The 25,541-nt window shown below is 40.4% G+C and overlaps 3 protein-coding genes across 8 annotated transcripts in view; 1 reads left to right on the top strand and 2 right to left on the bottom strand.

Annotated features, from left to right (window-relative positions):
- tmem266 (transmembrane protein 266) overlaps positions 1-15,945 on the bottom strand; it is a 28,392-nt gene extending 12,447 nt beyond the window's left edge. Inside the window, exons 1-6 of one of the 2 annotated variants that reach the window (XM_085166251.1) lie at positions 15,714-15,945; positions 15,547-15,603; positions 15,029-15,126; positions 14,294-14,688; positions 12,765-12,864; positions 6,764-6,952 (exon numbers count right to left, since the gene is read on the bottom strand). In XM_085166251.1, coding sequence (XP_085022377.1) covers positions 6,764-6,952; positions 12,765-12,778 — 203 coding nt within the window. In that variant the 5' untranslated portion in view covers positions 12,779-12,864; positions 14,294-14,688; positions 15,029-15,126; positions 15,547-15,603; positions 15,714-15,945. Of the gene's footprint in view, positions 1-6,763; positions 6,953-12,764; positions 12,865-14,293; positions 14,689-15,028; positions 15,137-15,546; positions 15,604-15,713 lie in introns of those variants that run through there. The other variant, XM_085166250.1, reaches the window with a different exon arrangement.
- A 1,229-nt stretch (positions 15,946-17,174) lies between these two features.
- Positions 17,175-18,491, top strand: nrg4 (neuregulin 4). 3 transcript variants are annotated; one of them, XM_085166269.1, is made up of 5 exons: positions 17,185-17,463; positions 17,654-17,693; positions 17,813-17,906; positions 18,048-18,200; positions 18,320-18,491. In XM_085166269.1, exons 2-5 carry the CDS (start codon positions 17,684-17,686, stop codon positions 18,390-18,392), a joined length of 330 nt encoding a protein of 109 aa, XP_085022395.1. In that variant the 5' UTR covers positions 17,185-17,463; positions 17,654-17,683; the 3' UTR covers positions 18,393-18,491. The 3 variants fall into 3 exon arrangements, with proteins under 3 accessions (XP_085022394.1, XP_085022392.1, XP_085022395.1); XM_085166268.1 differs by having other exon boundaries at positions 17,175-17,463; positions 17,654-17,906; XM_085166266.1 differs by having other exon boundaries at positions 17,175-17,906.
- A 267-nt stretch (positions 18,492-18,758) lies between these two features.
- lactb (lactamase, beta) lies at positions 18,759-23,808 on the bottom strand. Of its 3 annotated transcripts, none has more exons than XM_085166252.1 (7): positions 23,272-23,808; positions 23,100-23,166; positions 21,273-21,463; positions 20,870-21,167; positions 20,612-20,777; positions 19,935-20,474; positions 18,759-19,778 (listed from the first exon to the last, which is right to left on the bottom strand). In XM_085166252.1, exons 1-6 carry the CDS (start codon positions 23,644-23,646, stop codon positions 19,949-19,951), a joined length of 1,623 nt encoding a protein of 540 aa, XP_085022378.1. In that variant the 5' UTR covers positions 23,647-23,808; the 3' UTR covers positions 18,759-19,778; positions 19,935-19,948. The 3 variants fall into 3 exon arrangements, with proteins under 3 accessions (XP_085022378.1, XP_085022380.1, XP_085022379.1); XM_085166254.1 differs by having other exon boundaries at positions 23,284-23,805; XM_085166253.1 differs by lacking the exon at positions 18,759-19,778 and having other exon boundaries at positions 19,830-20,474; positions 23,272-23,806.
- Between the last annotated feature and the right edge of the window lie 1,733 nt (positions 23,809-25,541).

The following is a 25,541-nucleotide window of genomic DNA, read 5'->3' as shown; positions in this document are numbered from 1 at the left end:
TCTGACAGCAAGACATTTTTGAAGTGCTGCTCGACTCAGATTGTCTGTCTCCTTTCAATTTCTCTCGCCCTGCTCAAATAACTATATAGCCCTGTGGTTCCTCCTCTATAAACTTGAACCAATTCGCACCAATCTGCTGAACTCAGCAGGATCGGACAGGGGAAAATGGACCACAACCGTGTGCGCCTGCAGGCTACTCCACAGCAGCACTGAGAAGACTTAATCTCATTCAGGCTCTTCAAGCACTCTGCTTTACACCTATCTCTTAGCTTACTTTTTTACACTTAAAGAGGCATTTCATAATAGATACGATACAGAACACTGATTATTTTTTTTCATACTTGAGAACTTCAGTTTCCTGAGAAAGCACTGCCCAGATTTATTGAATATGAAATAAAATGCCTACTTACAATTGACAAAATCCTTTCCTGTAAAAATGCCCGATGAGTCATCAAGTCATGTCTTATTAGAACCAAAAAGAAGGAAAGAAGCCCTGAAAGAAGAAACCAGCTAAGCAGCAAATCACCTTAAGTGCTGCTAGTAATATCTTACAAATTCCTATCTGACAAATTATCTGTACTAAACCAAGGTAAAAAGATTTATTCAAGATTTTTAAAAAAATATGGGTTTATTATTGAATCATATACTACTAATACACCAATACAGATAATTATTTTAAGAATGTAAAAATTATCATATGTATAGATCATATAATAAATTCTTTGTACTTCATATTTTATAACAAATACCTAGTAGCAAGTTTGACTTTTTATTACTTGTGGCATAGATTCAACCAGATGCTGGAAACATCCCGTGATGATTTTGCTCTATGTTAGCATGATAGCATCACACAGACACTGCAGATATGTTGGTATGAGATATCTCTCATTTCACAATGTCACAAAGGTACTCTATTGGATTGAGATCTGGTGACTGTGGAGGTCATCCGAGCACAGTAATCTCATCATGTTCAAGAAACCAGATTGAGATGATTTGAGCTTTGGGACATGAATCATTGTCCTCCTGGAAGAAGTCATCAGACGATGGGTACACTGTAGTCAGCAACAACACTCGGGTGGGCTGTGGGATTTAAATGATGCTCAGTTGATATTAAGGAGCCCAAGGTGTGCCAAGAAAGTATCCCTCAAAACATTACACCACCACAAGGTTAAACAGCTAATACAAGGCAGGATTGTGCATTCAGAGATCCTCTTCTGCATACCTTGGTTGTAACGACTAGTTGTTCTAGTTATTATTGCCTTCCTATTAACCCAGAGCAGTCTGGTCATTTTACTCTGACTTCTGACATCAACATGGCACTTTCATCCAGAGAACTGTGGCTCACTGGATATTTTTTCTTTATCATTCTCTGTAAACTCTGTGGTTTTGTGATAACATCCTAGTAGATCAGCAGTGAAATACTCAGCCCCCATTCGGCCCCAACAACTATGCCATCATCAAAGTTTTTTGTCTTTTGTCCTCATTGAGCAGGTCATCTCAAGCATGTCTACATGCCTACATGTATTGAGTTGCTGACATATTATTGACTAATTAGATTTTTTGCAACAATAAGCAATTGAACGAGTGTAGCTAAAAACTGGCAAATGGTTATGCATGATGTACTGTAACTAATACATCATGACTGAGTGGTTCGAACCCCCCTGACTTGAGCATGACACTACTTCTGCATAACCTCAAGCATTTTTTTCCTGCATTACGTTGTGTAAAAATCATTTCATGACTGATGAACTGATACTGTCTGAAAAATATTATTGGTCTGGTTCTTTTTGCATGTGCCAATAAGTACAGTTAAGGGCCTAGCATGTGTGTCTGGTGTGCCACCTGCATCCTTCTAACCTTCTTTGGGAAAATTCATGCAGCTTCTCAGTATAACCAGATATTTCCACTGGTTTCTGAAAGCAATCAGCTATCATCACTTCACTCCGTGGTACAGCCTAGCAGAAGGGGCTCGGCGATAGTCCCAGCCAGAGAAATGGGCCACAGATACCAAGCAAATGGAGATGGATGGGGCTCCATGTGCAGAGCAGCAGACAAGCTGTCCCTGATAAATGGTTTTTCACCAGGACACTTGATCTCTCTCGCTCTCAGCCTAAAAAGCAATCTCACACTTTGCATGTCTGTGAATATTAACAAACCCTCAAACCCTGCACTCAAATGTCATCTATTGTGTCGCACATGGTGCCAGGCAAGAGAGCCAATTTGATAGAGAGGACTGTTACTGTGTGTGTTTGAAATAGAGTCAGAGGGAAGAGAAAAAAAAGAGAAATCCTGTTCTCTTTTCAGACATCCATCAACAAAGAACAGGTACAGTATGGCTCTGGTGCCAAAGCCCCATGACATATTGCTGCTGCCAAGCTTCACACTAGACTCTGGCAGTGTACTTCATAGCTATATTCTACAGTCTGGATTTTTTTTTAATTATTACATCTTATTTCAACCTTGAGCACTTCAACCCTGGGCTTTTTTTTTTTATAATGTGCAGTTTGACATGCTGCTATATTAATGCATTTTCATGGGGAGAAAGAGGGTGGAGAGCTTTATTTCAGGCAGTAAATAAAGATTTTGTTAGCAAGTGCAATTAGTCTAGGTGCCTGGGCACAATTTTTCCTTATCTAATGCCTAACATTTCCATGCAACATGGCACGGGGCTAATTCCACACAACACACAGAGAAATGGCACTCATCAAACAGAATCATCTAGCATGATCTGCAGCTGGCAGCTTGGAGAATTAAAGTGCGGAGGAAAGTCGTCTGCTCCATTTCTCTCTCCTCTTTATCCTCTCCGCCTCTCTTCTCCGCTCAAAATGGCAGGTTAACCCATATGAACCATCTGTCATTGCTGCAGTGCTTCACACCTCCTAGTCTGGCCCCTGGAAATCAGTGGCATATGTTACTACTGCTGTGGACAGCAGGCTGATCTGGGGATGATAAGACAGGACAAGCTTAGGATGTACAGCTCGGGGTTTAAAGGCTGAGGCCAGGCAGACACTCTTTAAGGGAAAGAAGCATAAAACTCTTTGTAGATACATGTCTAAAAGTGCGTTTGGACTGACAGAATTGTGCAGATGCATTCTTTTCTTTTTGTAAAAAAATCATATCAGTAATCTGGGGCATATATATTGTCCTCTTATAAATCTCAGTGTGCATGTGCACAAGCCTGATTTCTGCTCCAACCTTTACGCATGAACAGATGCAGGCACTCCCTTATTGTTACTTCTACAAAGATTTTCTGTTTGCAAAATAGCTTTTGAATAACAGCCATAACAGCTAAAGAAAACAGCAAAGAAGTCCCAAATGGGACTCTAAAACACTTGTTAGCAAAGCAGAAAAGAGAAAAACAACTGGAATATGTATTTAGTGATCTCAATAACAAACAGAAGAAAGAAATCTGAAGAAAAAACTAAAGAGGACCCCAGCAGAGACAAACGTGGGCAGCAGTCGAATAGCAAACAAGAGACAAAGAGGCGCGTCAATTCACACAAGGAAAGAAAGCCAATATGCAGCCTCACAGCTATTTACACCACCAATTTCCAATGACAATAACACACCCAATAAAACTGAGCACAAACTAAATGATCTGTAATAAACTTTGTGAATGGTAAATTGTACATATTAGTATAAATAGGTGTGTTTGGAAAAAACAGGTATTTATTATAACAAGACATGCAAGCTCTCAGCTTGAGTTTCAACTCCACCTCATTGTATTAGCTTGATTCTAAAGAACATGTGTTGTGAGGTCCATACAGTCTACATTCTTCCTTTATGTGTGGGAAACAGTGTACAATTGGCTTTGTGTGTATACACTGTTGTTGCATCAGACTCCACCTAGTATTAAAGGTCATTAAGCTCAAGGAGTAAAGCAAAACTAAATATGCCACCTTGCTACTGTACCATTGCTTAAACCAGTCATAATTTTTTCTTGGCCGACAGAGTTCTGAGAGTTTTTTAGAGGGATAGTGATGGTTTCACAGCTTCAAAACAGATTTTTTGTGTTGAAGAAATAGAGTAACCTGTGACTGAACAGATGCCCACTTCACCGCGCTGCTATTTTTTTTCTGTCCAGCTTCCAGGTTTGCAAATAATTCAAGTACTACAATATTTTAACAGTCAGTAGGTATGTGCTTTGGATGCACACAAACAACTGGCTGGTCTGGCCATTTTCATTAGCCCTGTTACACATTAAATGCCACAAGGTTGATTAGGTTGCTACAACTGGGTAGTTAGTGGGTTTATATAAAAAACAAACAAACAACAACAACAACAACAAAAAACTATTATTATTTAATATAAAAAGATAAGGGACCATATTTAAGTCACCAAAGGTGGATGGGTAGTTGCACTGCCCTGAATTTGGACATTACAGCAAGTTTTGGGGGAAAGTGAGCAGCCAAAAATCTATTAATAATTCCTCCCTGCTCACCACTGCACCGAATCTGCAAGTACTGTGTGTGCCCCTGGTAGTCCACAAGAACATCCACCTCCTACGTAGTCGCCCACGTCTCCTGATAAAGAGCCACGAGAAGCTGCTATGCAGGACTAAATGTGCATCTCTGGTATGCTGTTTTTCTGCTCACTTTTCACAGGAATAAAAAAGGAAAGAAACCAAAAATAAGAAAAAAACAACAACCAAAGTTTCACCATGGAGGATTTCGACTTGAGTAATGAATCATCGTCTTTCATCTCCTACTACTGGTATAAAACAAGTTTGTTCACACCTGCACATAGTTGTCTACTTCCACAGAATATCCAGAAGAAAAGACGCAGGCCTTTGACATGAGCTGTAGTGAGTGAAAGTAAGTGATGATAGCTAGAAAAAAAGAAAAGGATTTCTAATCACCAACACAGAAGCAAAAAATAACTGCAAACCAAAACACGTAGAAAGGCAGTGAAAGCAGGTTTACTGTCCCGTAAACTATCACTTACAGAGAGCTAAATTTAGCCAATTACATGCCTGGTAGAAGAGTTTTCACAAGAGCACATTCCAATAAACAAGAGGCCAACACAATTACAGATAATAATAGCTTGATCAAGTCATCACTCCTGATTGAAGGCCGGCATTGACTCATTTAAAGTTCTGTGGCCACCGCTGTGTCATTCCTTGGATGCTACACACTTGATTCATAAAGGTAGCTATAACCTGTGACGCTGGCGCTGTCACAGAGAGCGACAATGACAAATGCACTCGTGAAAGTAATGACAGGTATGTGGCTGGAATTCCAGTGACCTGAAAATCAGGAATTCCAATCTGCAAAAGGTCATCAAACACAGCGTGACGCTCTCATGGGTGAGAGATTGCTTAATAGTTTCATCAGTGTGCTGAGTGCTTCCAAATCTCGCCAAAAACAAAGACGGGGTTTCTTCAATCAGCTTTAAATACCCACTTACTTTTCATCACAAATCATATTTACACTGGTGATTTCATAAATCCTCCACAGTCATATCTTGACACTGCATGAGTTTTTCATAGCACAATGCTAAATCTCTGGGGCACCAGGGCTTCATATGGTGTCCTTTGAGACTGCCTGCTGTGATGATCATTTTGCTGGGCTGCCAGATTCTGCCCTTTTGCCGTGGCTTTGCTATGCACTTGTTTTCTGTTCATTTTGTGAGCAAGTGAGCGAGAAAAATATGAGGTACGATAACAGAGTGGGTGTTTGGGACAGGACCCATCTGTTCTCGCCCTCCATCCCGCAGAGCCATCATCCTGGACAAGGCCATATCAGGCAAAGTCCAGTGGGATATTTTCATCTGACACACCAGGGCTTGGATGGCAACCCCCCCCCCCCCCAAAAAAAAATAAAAAATCCCCCAAAAAAACTCAAAAAAACCTGGATGCTCTAATTAACCTTATGCTCTTCGTCTTCTTTTTCTGCATGGATGCCAGCATTGCAGCATGCCAAAAGGGTTGGGTTGTGAGTCACGCTTCCTGAGTGGAAAGCCATGGACACTCGCTACAGGGGTGCTCAAGGAGGGGTGTGTCCTATCCTGAGAACACTGGGCCAGCCAAACGGCGATATGGTGATAAGCAAACAACACAAACGCAGGACAAGCAGGCTTCATGGAGAGAACCAGGGCTCTGACAGGTCAGGACAGCTATGGTGCTAACAGCACTCTTTTTTTTCCTGCCAGAAATCAACATTGTGAACAGAAGCCTGTCTGGTGAGAGAAATCGCTGTGTCATTGAGCTGAAATGAACAGATCAGTGGAGACATTGTCCATTTAACACAGTGACACTAATAAATTCAGTGCAAAATATCCCCCACTCTCGGACTCCAATATAAAATGCGGAATGATTCAATATGCCACGTGTAATTACAATGTGCAATAATGAGCAATGGAGAGAGTGATGGCAGAGCTTCTCCCCCGCCAGGGTAGATTATAGATTGCAGTAATTGCAATTCTGCCTTAATTATGAATGTGGCACTAACACGCAAAAAGCAGACACAATGACTCAGTCACCATATCTCTAGTATCTTCCTAATTGTGGAGGCAAATATCCAGAACATCAATCAATACATAATTACATTTTGGGACTTTTTAGTACACAAATTAATTATAGAAAATTTCCATGTGCAATCGTGCCACTGGTTTGTTTCCACTTGTCTCAAGATGCACAAAGTTTGAGGCACAAATCACAAGCTGACCTCATTGTGCTGCTTTTATTTGTTACAAGTGCTTAATAGTTATATAATCACTCCAAGGGGTACCTCAAGCTGCCAAGCAAACAAATGACGGGACTCACCCCTCTCTGCTATCCTCTTCATCTGGGTTAGATATGAGCTGGGATCCAGCGAGGGATATGTCCAGTGCCGCCAAAGGCAAATCTCTGTAGGTGAAGCTGACCAGCTGGACGGGGGCCACACACTGGTTGTCGTCCTCTACCTGCTGGGAGATGACCTCCAGCTCTGAGGCTCCGGCCTGGGGAGGAGCCCTGTCACATGCAATACACACCATAAACAGAGCAGCAGTGAAGTCAGAGAACTGAAGTGGTTGCTGATAGAGTCATCCATGAGTAATTTTGCAAGTTCTAGCTGATTATACGATAGCGACAACTGGTATTTACATGTTGTCTGTGTGCAGCAGCGAGAGTTATAAAGCACAAGTGACAGTGCTTCATGCAGCCTTTAGAGCAAGGTTGAATGAAAATGTGCCGCTTATTTAAATTACCCAATATTCTCACCAGGAAAATGCCTCAGTCAGTGCAACCACGACATCCTGAAATTCTTTGTGTTCTTGCTTCTCAACACCTAACTGCACACATGGAAATAGTGTGTTCACTAAAACAAAACACACACCAGCTTTAATGAGAAAAGACTCTTGCTTTCAACAGCAAAGTAGAATAAATGTGGATTGGCCCCATACCTTACAGGAAGCCACTGTTTTGCATTAATCTGTGTAAACCCATGACTTAAATTTGCCTGAACCGAGCACAGTTACAATTTTAACTAGAAGAGTTGCATTTCCTGTGAAAATGCAGTGTGAATCTGCTGAAAACAGCTGAAGAAGCAGGAGTTTCTGCTGAAAAGAGGCAAAGAAGCAGAACTTTATGCTGAAAAGAGGTAAAGAAACTGAAAATTGTGATGAAAAGAGGTAAAGAAACTGAAATTTGTGGTGAAAACAGGTGGAAAAGCTGAACTTTCTGCCGAAAAGAGGTGAAAAAACTGAAAATTCCACTGAAAACAGGCCAAGAAGCTGAATATTCTGGTGAAAAGAGGTGAAAAAGTAAAACTTTCTACTGAAAAGGGGCAAAGAAGTATAAAAAAAACAGCTGAAGAATCTGGAATTTTTGCTGAAAAGGGGTGAAAAAATGAAAATTCTGCTGAAAAGGGGTGAAGAAGCTGAAATTTGTGTTGAAAAGAGTTAAAATGGTTTAACTGTTAACTGAAAAAAAAAATGTTGTCATAAGCGGGATTTGAACCTGGGCCTCCTGCTCTGAAAACGGCTGCTCACTTCCCTGAGCTAGAACACAGCTCATGTCAGCAAGCAAAATCAGTGACCACACTGATAATGTGGTCCATTCATTTCAATGGGACAAAAATTTTTTATAAAAAGCTTAAAATTTTAAAAAGTATAATAGTTAAAGGTACAAATAGATATAGCAGGAATGAGCAGAAGTAGCAGAATATTGTGAAATTTTAATGGTGAAAATCGTGTGGATGCTGTAGGCATCCACACAATAAAGAGAAACAGGAACAGCAGTCACACAATAACTACTAATTCACAGCATGCTTGCGCTCTATATTTTAGTGACACCTGTCACACAGGGCCTGGTAGCTTTGATTGACAGATGTGATAGGTTAGGTGTGCTGATATGAGATGTCGGTGCCCTTTGGGGCATTTTAATGGAAGTTTATGACAAATAATAAATTTTACTGTGTGGTGCAAACCAACCAGCATATTTGTGTTTCATGTCTAGTGAGTGGCATTTGCTAGTTTGTTACTTAGTGTCACGGTGGGGTGCTCCGGTGTGAAGATGAGGTAGACCCAGAAGTAGAGACAGTGGAGACAAAACTAAGTTTCAAAAAATAAAGCGAGCCTTTATTGTGGCTGATGGCACGAGAAAAACATGAAACTAGGGAAACTAAGGAGACTATAAACACTGTGTAAATACACACAAGGGTGATTAGGGGAAGTGAAAACACATGAGGAAACAGCTAATACACATGAACCTAATGACGCTACAGGGGAAGTAAAACTAAACATGATGAACAAAGAACATAAGACTCTTTCAAAATAAAACGGGAAACATAACAAGACACAGACATGACTCGAACTTGACAAACAAAGAAAACTTGGACATGAAACATGACAGATAAACACACGTAGACTTAACATGATCAGCCGATGCGGGAAACTTAACACAGGGATGAGACAAAAGGGAAGCTTGATAAATCATGAACTAAAACTGTAACCTAGGCATGGCAGAATGTAACTAGATAAACTGAAATGAAACTAGACTCAAATGAATAACAAAACATCAAGAAACTCAGAACACTGGGTCACACGACCCAGTACCATGACAACTTAGCAATAATTCGAATTAATAATGTCTGTGCAGTGCATCCATAAAGTCTGTGAATACATCTAATAAGTAGGGTCAGGTGGCTGGTCATCTACTAAATGGTAATTGATCTGGTTCTTACTTGAGCACCTCATTTAGCCATTCATACAAGCCCCTTTTCTACACTTTCTATCTGCTCACACACATTCACTCGGGGTTAATATCTTGCCCATGGATATTTGGCATGCAGACTGGGGGAGCCAGGGATCAAACCACCAACCTTCTGATTAGTAGAGTATCTGCTCTACATGAGTCACAACCACCCTTTTACTAATGAGAACGTTGGTGAATGCGTGTGTGTGAGCATTAACTAGAAAGAACTTAAGCATAGAAAAAAGCGTTTGTATGAAGTGCAGTCTATTTACGATTTACCAGGCTTACAGGTCTTATACGATAACTTAGTAATTCAGCTGCTCTTCAAAAAAGTAACACAGTGGAGACCAAAACACTGATGTTGAGGCTTCAAAATGCACAGTCTAGAAACCCCTAGGTGACATCATGTTGGCTACATCCATCTTTTATATACACTTTGAACAAAACTGTATTTGTCAAATTTTATAAATGGGCATTGCAGAGCAAACCATCTTTCCCCCCTTTGGTTTTTTGTGTTCTCCGTGACGCTAGCTATATTTGGCAGGACCGGACAAGGTGTCACTTGATCTGGGAATGAGATCTTAAAACGTAAATGTGCAGGGAGGGCTGTGATATCACAAGCTCAACCAATAGCAGACAAGGATAAGGCACCATGGAAGAGAAGAGTCACATTCCTTGGCTGCAGTCCCAGTGCAGCCAGAGAGGAGACATCAATAACCGGAGTACTTAACAGTGGGGGAAGTCATTGATTACAAGGCAGAGGGATCAAAAGCCAGTGGGCTGGTGAATTCTACAACCTCTGCGCTGGAGGTGAAGCAGAAAGGGTGGAACCAGTTAGTAGAAGATCACTGAGCAGACCCACCTTCATGGTAAATGTTAACGTAGGGAGACCTTCAAAGAAAATAGGTCCTTCTCTTTCCTGATTTATTTCTTGACTAACAGCTGTGTATTGGACTTCCTTGAAAGCTTATGTTGTTCTTCTCACAAGAATTCATTTGAAATATATTCTTAGATTTGAACATAAGGACTACAAACAAACAAACAAACAAAAACAAAACACTCTACCCTGATTTTTGTAGATAAAATGCCACAGACTGTCTCCTTTTAACACATCTGTTATGCGAGTCCAGCTTGAAATTGGTGCTCAGCTTCAGGGTCAAACGCCCATATATAACTATGTCCTCTACAAAACATGCCTGCGTTGTTATCTGTGGAGTTGGCACTTCTGACCAGCTGCAACAAGGACGCTAATGACTGATGACAGCCACAAACTGTTTAGTCCATCAAAATCACATTTTCAGACATTCACAAAGCAGGCCAGGAGTGATTATGTGCAGGGTGCAGTGGAGTGGCTGGTTGCCATTGTGGGGAGTGAGTGGAATCTTCACATATGAACACCCTGCTGCCCCCCTCAGTGATGGAGGCAAGGACAGCCGGCAGCATGCCAAAGGCGAGTCTCTTTTCGGAAGCATGCAATATTAGTACACGCCACAAGGAAGCAACAAGGTTAAGAGAGAGCATGCATGGCTGCAGGGAAAATCTTGCACCTATACAGAGTAAAACTGAGAGCTTAACACTAACCCAAAATATGCAGTTTTCTTCTTCACAAACTAATGTTTAGAAATGCCACACAGATGCATACACATGGCATTGGTTAATACAGCCAGGTCTTTAAGGTTGTCATGTAAGGAAACTGTAACTATTTTAATTAATCTAAACACCAATGAAGTAAAAACTAAAAACTACCTTATATAGAAGAAGAAGAGGAGGAGGAAGTAGATAGTTATGCGTGCTTGATTTGGCAGAGTTTTACACTTCCTGACCCAACCCCAAAGGGGATTTCTGTTATTTGTTGGAACTGAACCAGCAACCTAATAGTAACCTTAACCGTGAGTGCAAAACTAAACTAAACTAAATTCAGTTTGAAAGAAAGACTGAAACTGAATTTAGCTTATTTAAGTGACGTCAAATCTCTGTACTTCATTGAGTTATGGATGAACGTGATTTACTTCATCTTGTTTACTTCGTCTTGTTTATGTATGAGAATTTTGTAGCTATATTAATAATTACTAATGTTGATTTTAAACTGCCAACAACATATGATAACAAGGTAATAAAAAAGAAGATGGCATGCATTATTGGATTCTGTCAGAAAGGTTAAGACTGCTGCCTGTCACTTAATATTTTAAATAACCTGTTCAGAGCAATAAATCTCCAGCTTCTGTCACTGCATTGAAAAGTGCTGCCTCAGCACGAACTGTTGGTTTGCAGAGGGCACTGGTATCATTGTCATTCGGAGCGCTCGCTGCCACAGTATCTCTGGCCGACCATCTATAACCCAGCTGCTTTGTCTTACCCAGTGAGTTAGAATGCGGACAAACTGGCTGCTCCTTGGTGCACAGCACTTCGCTGTCATGATTTCATCACAAGCCTCTGCCACAATGGTGCATTTATAGGGATCGGATATTTTTGGCAACCCCTGTGATGCTGAGTTTCAGTGGGACCTTGTTTTGACTTTGATGCCTGAAACATTCACATGTAGTATCCAGAGATCCCTGCTAAAAAACAAATACAGACCAGCACCAATATCACCTAGTCTAACAGCGGGGCTCATAGAGGTGTTTTACTTACTCGCATAAAAGAACAAGGTCATTAATTTACCTCACTGACTATACAGACAGTGAGGAAGACGCAATTACTTCTTGGTTTTGGTGCCACATATATGCTATATAGTTAGACACTTTAAGCTATTTAATGAATCTTAAAGGGGAATCTAATCTATCTGTCCAATCTACGACACTCAGAAAAAAAGACTTAATCATATATAAATATAAACGTCATATTTCTAGAAACAAATAATACACCACGTGTGGGAGGGAGGTGGGAGATTTAATACAGATTCAAGCGGTAAAAATAATTCAGAAGATCTGAACGAGTTTCCCCATCTGCCACTTCTCAGACAGTCAGCTGCACTTAGCACTAAATCATGTCTCTGTACTACTAAGCAGTCAACGATTCTCTATATGATCTGGCTACAGACGTCATGCGCCTCTGTCCTCTACTTCTGTGCTGTTCTGTAGCCCAGGTAGTAGCCTCTGTTTGTATGTATTAGAAGCAGCACCCCGTGGCTTGCAGAAGATGCAGCTGACTAAACCTATTTTGCATTCAACTCCCACTCCACGCTACTCCCCTCAGCTCCATTCCCATGCTCACTCTCTTTACCCTTCCCTAAGCCACGGCCGTGGCTGTCGTCAGAATGCTCGGCCTGTCTCGAGGACCACACACAGAGTAATTATTAATAAGAGAAGATGACAAGTGAACATCCCTCCTGAATGTTAAGAGATGGCAGTCCATTCTCTCGCTCCCGGAAATACTTGGACGAGGACAAGCTCTACTTTCTCCCTGATCCCCTGTTTAAAGTCACTCGCGGGAGGCACACGAGCATGTGCAGGTCCCATTCTGCTAATCATAACCCACCACACCGAGACTAACTGCGCATAATGCAACATGTTCATAAATAGAGATTTAAGATTTCACACTCTCTCGTACACATGGTTTCAAACAAGACTCCGGAGGGTGTTATACTTACTGAGTGTTGCTCATGTCGAGGTCTTGTTGCTGCAAATAGACGTCCACGCTAAATAACCCCAAGTGTGAAATATGATTTCACCGCTGCAGAGACTCGGCTCCTGCCACACATACAGGAAACACAAGATAAAAACAGACAAAGCACATAAAGAGGTAAATAATAGGAAAGCTCCCTCTTCTGAAACTTATTGTGGCTTATGATTGGGAGCTCCAGAGCAGCAACTAATAGGTCTTGTGGGCAGATTGCCCCAAGGTTAACAATAAACAGCAATTCTCAAAATTAGGAGGCGTCTACATTGTAGCCGTGCAGCACAAATGCATTCAGAGCTATCAATGAGAAATCTGTGCTTATGTTTTTCCTGAAGGTGCCTTGCTCCAACTCCAGCTTTAGCTATGCTCTGTTCAACTATTTTCCTGGGGAGCAATAAACTGTAATGGATTTTAAATCTCCTCCAATATACGCTCCGCTCTGTGAATCAGGGGCTGAGGAACATCACACCTCTTGCATAGCAAGTGCACCAGGATGCTAGCTCTTTGTGCCACAGGATAGAGAACCATTGATGTCCAAGCCTGTTTAGTGAAAGCCCATTCCGGTTACTGAAACGGACACATCATGACCTGGGAGGAAAGTCAAAAACACAGCCACTCGTTTAATTAAGATTGAATGAAATCTTGACTAATACAAGCAAAATAATGGCAATGATAGCATAGTGTTGGCCATGCCTTCATTATCTAGAAGGCATTTGATGAATTTGTGGTAGTGTTTTAGATACAAAGGCATAACAAAAGCCTCCGGACATTCAGAGGTGAGGAGTCAGCATTCACAGCAGAGTAATGTAGTGAAGCACAGCAGATTAAATGCTACTCAGGATAAATCAGCCCAGGTCATTCAAGGGCTGAGGGTGATACTGTTTCGTTGCAGTACCCCCTAAACGTGCAAGAAGAAAGAAACAACTGGCCAGTGAGAGGTGAGTAAAGTCAAAAAGGTTAACACTGTGCCAAAAGTGAGGAGTAACTGTGGAGGTGACTGGAAAGGCAAGTCTACTGAAAGATATGTGCCAGTCCTTTTTGGAGATAATGCACTACATACCAAAAATATTTCTGGACATCTCTCTATCAGAAAGCTCGAATTTCACAATCAGCAAATTGGGTTGACCCTTATTACTATAAGTACAGCCTTCAGTAAGTACTTCATCAGCGAGGGTCGGTGGGTGGGGGGTGGTCCACAAATGCAGCACATTTTCCTGGGCTCTTCTCAGTTCTCTGTGACTCGTTTCTGTCTGAGGCTTTCTGTATTTAGCGCAACCGAGATTCACTTGCAAACGTTTTTCACCAAGTCATTGCTACACGAACAGTTAGCTGTTAACGTGTTTTGTTTTGTTTTTTTTCCGCGCTGTGCTTAGAGGCCATAGAGCCTCATTCATGTTCATGCTCAACCCAACTGAGACACATCAACTCCTCGATGCGCTTTAGATTAGACACCCCCTCGAAAAATAGAAACAGGGGGTTGGGGGAATTAAACACACTAACCTCTTGTGTTGTCTTGCTCTACATTGTGCAAAGTGTGGTCGTGACTCCTTTGCCCTCGCAGCGATGATGGTTATATCTCCCTCCTCGCCGTGGATGATGATGATCAGTGTGAGGGAAGCTCGGATCTTGCTGTGTGTAGGTTGCGATTAGCCTTAGATTTGCGTTGGCCAAGCACCCGTATCGCCTCTCAGAAGATAGCGCACGACAAAAACACCTACTCTGGACTGTAAGCACCATCCTTCAGAAGGAGACGACGAGGCTGTCACTGAATCAGGGTGATAACGACATCTTCGCAGGGAGGCATGATGTGCTTGCAGGGCTTCCCCCAGAATCACATCAGGGACTCCATGTGCCCGATAATAATAAGAGGTTCACGACCGGGAGCTGTCCAGGTGCTGAAAAAAAAAAGGATTCCAGCGGTTACAGATGTGTGACAAGCAGTGCTCCGGGAGGAAAACGGATAGCCTAAGATTTACCCCAAACCCTCGCAATGATGTCATATCAAGCATGTATGCAGTCAGTGTACCCACTAAGCCATTAGAGCCCGCAAAAGTCCTCCTTTCTATGCCACCCTGGAAGCGTCGACGTAAAAAAAAGAAAAAAAAAAGAAAAGAAAAGAAAAAAAAAAAAGGAAAAAGCCCACTCTCGCTTCACTTCACCTCTTGAGCTTCAGAGCTCCTCGCGATAAAAACCCACCCGCGCGAAAAAAAGAAAAAACATATCACTAATACTCACAGTGAAGTGTTTCTGTGACCCTCGGTGGTGATTTTAATGCAGTTTATCAGTCTGCAGCACACCCAGCAGCAGGCTCTCTGCGACATTTCAATTGCATCCTAAAATGCATTAACAGGACTTAGATCCCCGAACGTCACATATGGCAGCATTTATAAAGGGTTTATAAGTTGTGACTAATGGCTTTTATAAACGGTATTAAACAATTTCACAAGGCTTTAGATCCCTTTGCAGAAAATAAAAAACAGTAAGTCATCCCTTAATAGATGTTCATGAGGTTTTTCACTTTTAGTGCACTAAGCTATCAAGCCTGCACTTATAAATGTATGATGACACTGCAACTTTTTTTAAGTACCGGTACAGTTAAAAGAAAATTACCACCACTTTCCAATAGATTTCTAAAACCTAAATTAAAATGATACCCAAACACCAACCAATGAAACGTATAAACAATGGCACTGTCTTATCTTTATTAAACACACACACTAAAAGCGCAGGCTGAATAAAAAGTATGTGTGTACCTGTTCTCCAAACACTTCTTGGAAGGGTGGGTTATTGAGCTCAGCAATCCTGCAATCCTGCAAGAGGTGAAGAAACACTAGAACACAGCAAGATCTTTACAGCTTGACAAAAATATCGCAGTCTACCTAATTTTCTGTTCTGTGAAGAGGTGAGACAAACACTGAACTTTTTGGCAAGAGGAAAAAAAGGTAGGCCAGGTTTGAGGAAACAAAGGCATTTGAGCACTTGAGCAGGAACACTTCAATCCAGCTGTGAAGCATGGTGGAGGGAGCACTGGGGCTGTTGTGCTAGATCAGTCCATGGATGCTTTGTAGTCACTGAAGTACAATAAAGTCAAAACTATAAGAAGAAATTTTGCAGGTTAATGCAAGTCAGGATGAGCTTAGAAGTGGATCAAGCATCAAATTAAGGATGTAATACAAAGTATACAAAAAAATATAACATATTACAAATTTGAAAAAAAAAATCATTAAAAATATATTTAGGTTATCATGAGATAAGTTAATATAATTTTAACTGCATATCTTGCTAAGTCAGCCTTTTTATTCTGAAAACCTTTTATTTCCATACAGTCTTTTCCTCCTTATCTGCAGCAGAAAGAAAAACAAATAAGAAATGTAGTTACAAGAAGACAGTTACTCCCACTGGATATTTACTCCAACTGCCAACTAGATGATCATTATGAAAGGCCTTTTTGTAATGGCCTATATGAAGAGAACAAAATAATTACAGCAAGTCAAACCTGTTTCAAAGTAGGTCAATACATGAGCATCAGCTAATGCTTTAAGACAGCTTTGAAAAATGTGAACGTCTCCTTTTGTATTTTTTCATCAAGGTCTTGATGCATGCTCAATCATCCAGGTAAGGAAATCCCAAAAGGTTTGTCAGTGCTGCTAGTTTCAGTCATTCTGCAAATGTATTGTTTATAAGATTGGGGAAACCTACAGTCAGCTGAGACGGAAGAACTCACTTGGATGAGTGATGAAATGTTTCTTTCACTGATGATGATGAACGGAATCAACTTTTTGGGATTTCATAAAGATCATAAAACAAAGTATTTCTTGATAAATTTAAAGTTTTAAGAGTGAAATAAAGCAAACAAAGCAGCGTATATACAAATCAAACTTATCTATAAAGCCTCATTGAGTGATTGGCTACTGTTAATTAGTTCTTAACTGTACATCCTTTGAAAAACAGTGCCTTGGTATAACATTCTTAGCTAAACGAAAAGTGTAGGAGGCATTAAATAATCACAAATTGAACAGATAACTAATTAAATCAGTTTACCGTTGCCACACTGGATGATGCTGGGTTCCATAAATTTAGAAAAACATGATCATAAAAGATTAAAAATAGCCAGCTGATGAGTCACCTAACGGTTCTAAGCAGTGTAGTAATTATCTCTATGCAAGAATTAGTGCAGTACTTCCGCTGACTATAAACTCATGCCACGATTACATTCACACATTCTTTGCATGCCATTCAGTTTCAGTTGTACCAAACCCAGACATACCAAGCTCGCATTCACAGAAGTCGGTTTCGTCACCTGTTTTCTGACGAAACTTATCCTACAAAAGCAAAACCAACATGTCATGTAATCAGTCTTCATTTGATTCTAACACTCACAGAGGTCATATAAGCTATAATGACCTCCAGGAAGCTCTGCAGACCTCCAAAAACCATTTTGAATTGCTTATACAACAACAAAAACAACAATACTGTTCATTTCATGTTAAAACATTACCAGCCTGTATCCTGACATTTAACTTGCAATGCGGACAAACTGCAATCTCAACATTTTTTTAGGCCTAGGGAGGAGCTCACTCTCAAGACTACGTCCTCTGAGATCCAGGTGTCATTATGACTTAGACTCAGGAGCTGCGCTAACCACCCAAAAGCGGGGATTTTATGAGCTGGTAAGGGCAGATTGTTGATTTATTCAAACAGATATATTAGAGATATATTTCTCTAATGTAATAATCAATAACGCTATGACTCCTCCTGTCAGATTCACAGAAATTGTTTACATGTTGCCTAAAAACGTGCTTTCCTCGTGTTGAGTGCTCATGTACTTTTCTTTGTCAAAATTCTTTCTCGTGTTCTTAGTGAGACAGCAGGAAAAACAGAACATTATCAATGATGGCAGGTAATAATACCAACAATCATAAAACTAAAACCCTCTGAGGAGCGAACAAATTCTATATATGAAGAAAAAGCATCTTTCCAGCTCTGTTATAACAATCCTACCTTCTTTTATCTCTGTAGATCATGGAAACCCTTGTAGTGCAAAGGATGCCACCTACTGCATGAATGGAGGGACATGTTATAAAATATCTTCCATGGACACACTTTCTTGTGTGTAAGTTTATTGAAATCAATCAGTGTTTTTAATTGTCTTAGAAAAAAAATCTTAATGTAAAAAAAAAAAAAAAAATGGACACTACCCAACCTGGCAATGCTGTTTGTGAATTTGCAAATATTTGTACAACGCTGCATGCAGGTGCAACCCAAACTACAAAGGCAGCAGATGTGAACAGTTCCAGCTCGGAGTCACACAGCCCATTTCAGATGAGGCTGGTTTAATTGCAGCTGTGATTGTCATTACTCTCCTTATCTTGATAGTGCTGGGATTTATTGTCTACTACATACTCAAGTAAGTACATTGTGATTTTAGGTAAACACTCTCAAAGCATCTGCAAGTAGCACCAGGACGTCTTACTGTATTACTGTACATACTTTCTAAGCTTATAATCATTACTTACCACCACACAGGATGCAAAAAGCGAAGGAACAGAGACAACAGAACCACAACCAAGAATACTGGAAGGTACAATCAAGAGCATGATCCTTCCTTCTGATTTGATTTGGTGGTGCATTTGATGGTTTCAGGAACGAATTGTGAGAAGTGTCATTTATCTTGTCATGCTATCGGAGGTTTTGAAAATGACTTTGAAAAAAGTCAAAAAAAAGAAAAAAAAATGAGAGAGAGTGAGTGAAAAACTACTGCACTGACCTTAAAGGGCAAATTGACGAGTATCACACCACCATCGCTCTGATGTTAAATCACATTTCACCTTGTCAAAACATATTAAAGTGCAGTTTAAGTGTGACTTTTTTAAAATTTGTGGCAGTTGTGGGATTATAAACTAAGTTGCTGTATGTTATTAGAAAATATTTTGCATTTGTAAATATGTTCCATCATTTTTTTAAAAATGATTTGAATGTGTGATTTCTGGTGACATGCCATTACACACTCTTATTTACTTGTGAGACGTTAACGCACTAGTAATTCTTCCTCTTCAATGCTTCATTCCAAGCCTCAACTCTTAACCTAATCTCACATCTAATCACATCTCTTAAAGTATAATTGCTCATTGAGGTGTCCTGGACCAGTCAGTGAGATCTCACTTTACAAAGATGTCAGCCCTTTGCAGTTTTTAAAACTAAAACTGGATCCCACAATGCTGCACACATGCATGAACACACACGCATGTGTGTAGGGGTCTGTATAATTAGCTTATCCCAAGCTATTCATCGGTGTCCTTAAATCTAACAAAAACAGGGGCACGGGTGATCCCAGGAGTTTTATGAGAATGGTGTCACCAAATTGGCTTCAATTTGCTGCACAGAGGAGGAAATCCAGACTTGTTGGACTGCATTTCCCATAGTTTGTATTTGTTAACAAATTAAAAAAACAAAAAAAAACGAAACTGTGTGGGCAGAAACAACATTGTGAATGCCAACTGAATGGTTTCACTTTAGAATTCTTGCCAGCATTAGGGCAGGACTGACACTGTGGCTGTTGATATTGGTATTTTAAAAAAATGCTACAGTGAAAGCATTAGAGAGCAAAAATATGTAGTCAGTCCCCCTTTAAGGAAATATCTGTATATAGACGGCCCTAAAAGGAAGAAAATACGCAAAGCTGATTTAAATAGATTGTGAGTGAAATGTTTTCTACTTAAAAGTAGTAATTTATTTAAAAAATGTTCTGGATTGACGTGTTAGGTTTTAAAGAGAGAATTGAACTGCCTTTTATATACATCCAAGAAACTTGTATCAGAGTGAATGAGTGTGTGAATGGGTGGATGACTGGATGTGTAAAGCGCTTTGGGGTCCTTAGGGACTAATAAAGTGCTCTACACATTGCAGGCCATTTACCATTTAGAGTCTGTTTAGGGGGGCGGGGACTGCTTCCGTCTAGTGGCAGAATGTCTTCCTTACTTTAATGCTGTAATTGAGAAAATGTTTAATGTAAATAAACTCAAAACATTTATATAAATGGATACTTAAGACTAATTTTATTTCCTTAAAGTTCAGACACATTGAAAAGCTCTATCAAAATGACACAAGATCACCAAGTTTGCTTGCAGGTAAACTCACACACCTGTGTAAACAGTTTTACTTCCTTCTGGCATTATCAAACTCCTTCGCAATTTTCAGTGCAGTGTTGTTGAGTCCCACGGACTGCATGTTAGCAATGATGGTGACCACCACCCCCTGTGGGAGGATCGGGGTCTGTCCTTGGCACTGGTCTATCTCTTCGCTGGGTAACACCAGGAGGACACTGCTAGCGCCCACAGCACCTCCTGTGTGTGATACATAGTGTCTGCGCTTCCTGCACTGGCCATATTTTTGCACCTTCTCCACTACCAACCAGCCTTGAGCATACAGTCCGTCCTTATCCCAGCTGGCTTCAGTCCCATCAACTGGTGCCCAAAGCTCTATCGCTGTTTTGGGTTTGAGAAATCCAGGAAGTAAGCCGTTAGTATCCTGCAAGTGAGCCACCTGGTAGCTGTAAAGCAGAGCATTTCCAAAGAGCAGCAGGTTTTCCACAGTGGAAAGAAAACCACCTCCTGCCCACTTGTAGGAGTTGTCTACGTACGGGCAATTCACAACACGTCCGCGCTTGTTGTGATGATAAAACCTGTGGAATTGCATAAACAGATAGTGCAAACTCATTGCTATACCTCATCAAAAAAAAAAACCCCCCAAAAAACAAGCATAAGCATCATGTTTTTAAGGCAATTTGGACATAACTTGAGACTGGAGATTATATACTACCTAGAGCGGTTGTAAATAATAGGGTCATTCTCATCAGGCACTGTATTGAGCATTCCCAGCTCGCGGAACATATCCGTCATGACGTCCAGGAATCGCCGACCAGCAGCCCGCTCCACAACAGCACTAAGCAGCGTGAAGGCATGAGTGGAGTACAGAAAGGTTGTGCCTGCATGCATGGAGTAAAACATACATCTTATCAAAACGTTAGCATTGTAACTGTGAATACAGAGAAACAACGAAATAAAGTTTGAGCTTTACCAGATTTGAAAATGAGGGGGTCATTCTTAAAAAGGTCCAAAGACTGAATGACACTTTCAAAGTTGTCCTTTAAGTAGTATTCCTCGTGCTCAAACTCTTTTTTCTTCTTGGTGTTCTGAACTGTTGCGGCTTTGTTGTCTTTGCTTTCAGATGAACTCTTTTCATTCTCTTTTTCTTTAACCGGGGGCTTTAAAAGTCGCTTGGCTTTTTCTTTGTCCTCCTTCACTTTCTTTGCATCTTTCTCGTAATGCCGAATGCCACTCAGGTGGGACAGAAGCATACGTGAGGTTATTGTGACCTTAAAAACAATACAAACCAAACAAATAGATAAACGCTGCGAATGCTAGAAGAACGAGATACTGCATGTCATTTTCTTTTTTTTGCAGTATTTGAAATTGCTTACGTCTTGCCCATCAAACTGTTTTTGGGGAAACTCTGGGACATATTTCTGGACTGGGGCATCAAGATCTAGTTTCCCCTCCTGGCACAGTCGTGCAGCAGCTGCAGAGGTGAGGGGCTTACTGATGCTGGCGATTCTCATCACCGTTTCTGGCGTGCATGGGACACGATTCTCCAAATCAGCATAACCAATTCCTAAATTAGATAAAGAGTTTTAAAAAGTCATAAGAATGGCAATGCATTTTTAGGGAAATATACTGGTGTTTAGAGATGACGCATTAACCTAATAAATAATATATTTTAAAACATTCTGCAGTAAGGAAACTGAACACAGACCCTTTAAATGTATCTAAATGTAGCTTTTTTTTTTTAGCACTGCAACAAAGCACAATTTAAATACAATCTATGATAAATATGCAGAAATACTAATACAAGCAGATACCAGTGGGCTACCTCCAGTTGAGTCAAAAGCAGCTACATGCTTTGACCTAAAATGTCTGTTTTTAGCCACTCAGAGCCTGCCAACACTGACAATAGCAACAATAACAAATTTTAGGACTTGCTGCCATTCTTGTACAACAACTGTGAACCTTTTTAACCTTTAGCCAGTGTTACATTACTGTTAAAACATTTGTAACGGTGTCTATTTTTACATATTTAAAGTGCACGCCATGATTCAGTAGCTTGTCGTATCACCTTTAGTAGGTCTGTCACATTATTCTGGAAGAATTTGGACCCACAATTTAGTAAAACTTCGCTTCAAATCATTGATGTTTGCGGGGATTAATTTATCTACTACTCTCCTAAGGTCCTGCCACAGCATTTTAGTCATACTCAGGTATGGACTTTGACTGATTTGTTCAGCCATTCTGTTGTAGATTTGCCGCTGTGCTTGGGATCATTGTCCTATCACATGACTCAGTTTGCCCGAAGCTTTAGCTGTCAGACAGATGGACTCACATTTGACTTTGGTATATAGAGGAGCTCATGGCTGAATCAGTGCCTGCAAGGTGCCCAGGTCCTGTGCCTTGATAGCTGGTATGGGGCGTTTGTGTTGATATGCTGTTTGTTTTTTGCCAAACATCTCCACGTTGGTCTGATCTGTATAAAAAACATAGTTCCACATGCCATGTTTTTTTGTTTGTTTGTTTTTTAGAGAGAAGAGGCTCCTGAAACCCTGTCCAAACAAGACATATTTGCTTATTTTTTCTAATTATACTGACATGAACTTTAACATTTAACATGCTAACTGAAGCCTATAGGGCTCACACTTGCTGATAATCAGTGAGTGTGCATTTGCATTTGACTAGCACCACCTAGCTGCGAGTTATCCTTGTAATTCAAATGGAAGCAGTAAGGCTGTATTTAGTTTTTCAGAGTCCTGTAAAAAAAAAAAATCCAGCGCTCAAGGGGTTAATAATAATGGTTCCCACTGACCATTATTACACAATTTTGTTCTCAACAAATTACACAGTGTATGGTAGGTTAGATTTTAAGACTTACCATTTCATTCATCAACATCCGATGTGTGCGCACTCCCTTATTTATTTAATTTATATTTTAAAGCACAAGTGTACACACCAGAGGTACCGAAATGAGCACTAGTTTGTTCTTATAATCTTATGGGAGAATGTTATTCTCTTTTTCTATAATAGCAGTCGTTATTTCAGCTGTTTTTCTGTGCGGTCATGTCATGTTTCTTTTGGATCAGCTGTTTTTGAATCACACTTTCAGCAAAACTTTTGTAAACTTCATACACTAAAAATGTGGGACACTGTGCATGTGGGAATTGTGGGATGGGATGAAAATAGTGGGATGCATGGTCACCAACCTTCACACCAGACCTCAGCCCCATCCACAGAGACGCCAACTACCACTCCCGGAGCACCGACCTCATCCTGCCAACACACAGACAGACCGAGTTGCTACAGGTGGACTTCGGGTTAATAAGACAGAGCAAAGGGACACTAGTCAATCAATTACAAAGCAAGTTATAAGCCTACCTCTGTGCCTACCTTTATCCGCTCCACAAGGTCTCTGCTAACTTTTATAGCATCTTTGTATCGATCAGTCTTCTCTGCTCTCTTAACTTTAACATCGCAGGAACTGCTGGCACGGTCACTGCTGTATTTCAGCCCGACAGCTAAAGCGATCCCCACTCCAACCCCATACATCCAAATCGTGGACTTTAACCGGTATTTACGAAAGGCTGGTCCTCCCACATATCGCCTTTGTTGCTGAATAAAAATACTATCTGACTTCTGCTGCTGTCTGGCTCGCGCTCCTGCACGCGGGGTCATCACAGGCGACTCGCGCGCTGCTAGCATGCTGCATTTGGTACAAAAAGTACTTTGCCTGGACAAAAACAAACGCAACATCGTGAGAAAGTACTCCTTCTCTGTCGGCGACAAGTGGCTCCAGTCAATGATCTGCTCGCCGTTGTCAACAGCTTGTTTACTTCCTGTACGCGTCCTCGTTCGGAACGCCTCGAACAAGACCAAATAAATCAAATCATGATTCAAAGAACGTTGATCGAGGGGCAGGGTTTGTAGCTAGAGGTGAGACCAATGACTTGACTTTTATACAGTCATTGGGTGAGACCAGGGAACATAAAACCTTGTCCTTGAACAATATCAGCTTTTATTGACGTGTGTACTGTGTATGTTGGCCTACTCAGTGCTAACAATACTACAACAAATCACACACAGACAAGCACACAGCAGCAGGGATATTCATTTAGAGAAATAAATGCTAAAAACACCGTTTATTCTGTAGATTAACTTTACTAATAATGACACAAACAATTAAATAAATAAGTAAAAGTAAAAAACCTGGCTTTCAGACGAGAAAGTGCTGTACATAGGTTGTTGTAACTCTGTGCAGCAACTTGCTGGCAGCTGGACACCATTAATTTATTGGAAACAACTGTTTATAGTAACTTAAAGTTACTTAAAGTTAAAGTTACTTTAAGTTACAGTAAAGTTACTAACTTTACTGTAAACACTTTTTACATCATGCTACAACTGCATTTACAGTAAAGTCGCTGGTAGTAATTTGCTGTATTATCTACAGTAAATATGCTGTAAATGAAATGTATGATAACTTTCTGTTATTTAATTTATAGTAATTGAATTATGGGATCTCATGTGAATTAAATTTACAGTAACGGACTTGTAGCTGGATCTCAGTAAGTTAACATAAAATTTACAGCAACTTGTTTACAGTACTCTTTACAAGGTGTGTTATTATCATGGGTAAATTCTGATCTCCCAGCAGTTAACGTGGGATTGTAGAGTATTCAGTACCCCGTTTTGATTTTGGGGATTGGGCTAACCAGCTAATATTGGTTTGGCATAATTTGTTTAACGTAATTTGATATTTAGATGAAGTGAAGTCACCGTTCTTAATATGCATTTCATTAATATACAAATGCATTTGTTTAAAAAAACACAGACACACATGAACAGACAGTGGGGAGCATTCCCTCTGCAGTGTCTAAGAATGCCAACCCATATAACCACAATAGGCCTACATACACAAGCTAGAGACCAAACTCCAGGTTTGTGCAACCGCATTGAGAATAAACTCTGGCTCTCTTTCTCTCTCACCCACACACAGACCCACTGCTGTAGCAGCAAAGGAATGTCAGTGGGCTTGCCAGTTATTTAACTGCTGCAAGCACAGTGTTCTGTGCAAACATAAACTAGTGACTAATATATTCATCGTACTGTACGTGCATATAGTACGTGAAAGTTAATTTTATTTTTCAACTTTAACTTCACTGATATCTATCAAGTAAAGTGAAGTACTTTGCATACTATATAGTACACTCACCAGCCACTTTGTTAGGTACTTATGTTCAACTGCTTAACACCAAAAGTTAAGTCACATAGCAGCAATTTACTGCATTTAGACATACAGATATGATAAAAAGGCTGCCTGCTTAAGTTCAAACATCAGAATGGGTAAAGTTTTACAGTGATTTAAGTGACTTTGAATGTGGCATGGTTGTTGGTGCCAGATGTGCTAGTCTGAATATTTCCCAAACTACTGGGGTTTTCCCACACAACTATCTCTAGGGCTTTCCGAAAATGGGCCAAAAATGAGAAAAGATCCAGTAAGCTGCAGTTCTCTGAGTGAAAATGCCTTTGTTTATGTCAGAGGTCAGAGGCCAATGGCCTGACTACTTTGAGCTGATAGGAAGGCAACAGTAATTCAAATAACTAATTGTTACAGCCAAGGTATGCAGACGAGTATCTCTGAATATACATCA

This window comes from Neolamprologus multifasciatus, chromosome 7 (assembly GCF_963576455.1).
Source record: "Neolamprologus multifasciatus chromosome 7, fNeoMul1.2, whole genome shotgun sequence".
Classification (NCBI taxonomy): Eukaryota; Metazoa; Chordata; class Actinopteri; order Cichliformes; family Cichlidae; genus Neolamprologus; species Neolamprologus multifasciatus.
The sequence above is the reverse complement of the archived record's forward strand: the minus strand, read 5'-3'. Positions and strand labels throughout refer to the sequence as shown.

Coding starts and splice junctions, on each gene's coding strand:
- lactb (XM_085166252.1), bottom strand. CDS start 23,646: ATGTTGCGTTTGTTTTTGTCCAGGCAAAGTACTTTTTGTACCAAATGC. Junction 21,464..23,099: donor GGCTGAGGTCTGGTGTGAAG/GTTGGTGACCAT, acceptor TATCTAATTTAG/GAATTGGTTATGCTGATTTG. Junction 21,168..21,272: donor AACAGTTTGATGGGCAAGAC/GTAAGCAATTTC, acceptor ATTGTTTTTAAG/GTCACAATAACCTCACGTAT.
- nrg4 (XM_085166268.1), top strand. CDS start 17,752: ATGAAGAAAAAGCATCTTTCCAGCTCTGTTATAACAATCCTACCTTCT. Junction 17,907..18,047: donor ATGGACACACTTTCTTGTGT/GTAAGTTTATTG, acceptor CGCTGCATGCAG/GTGCAACCCAAACTACAAAG. Junction 18,201..18,319: donor ATTGTCTACTACATACTCAA/GTAAGTACATTG, acceptor ACCACCACACAG/GATGCAAAAAGCGAAGGAAC.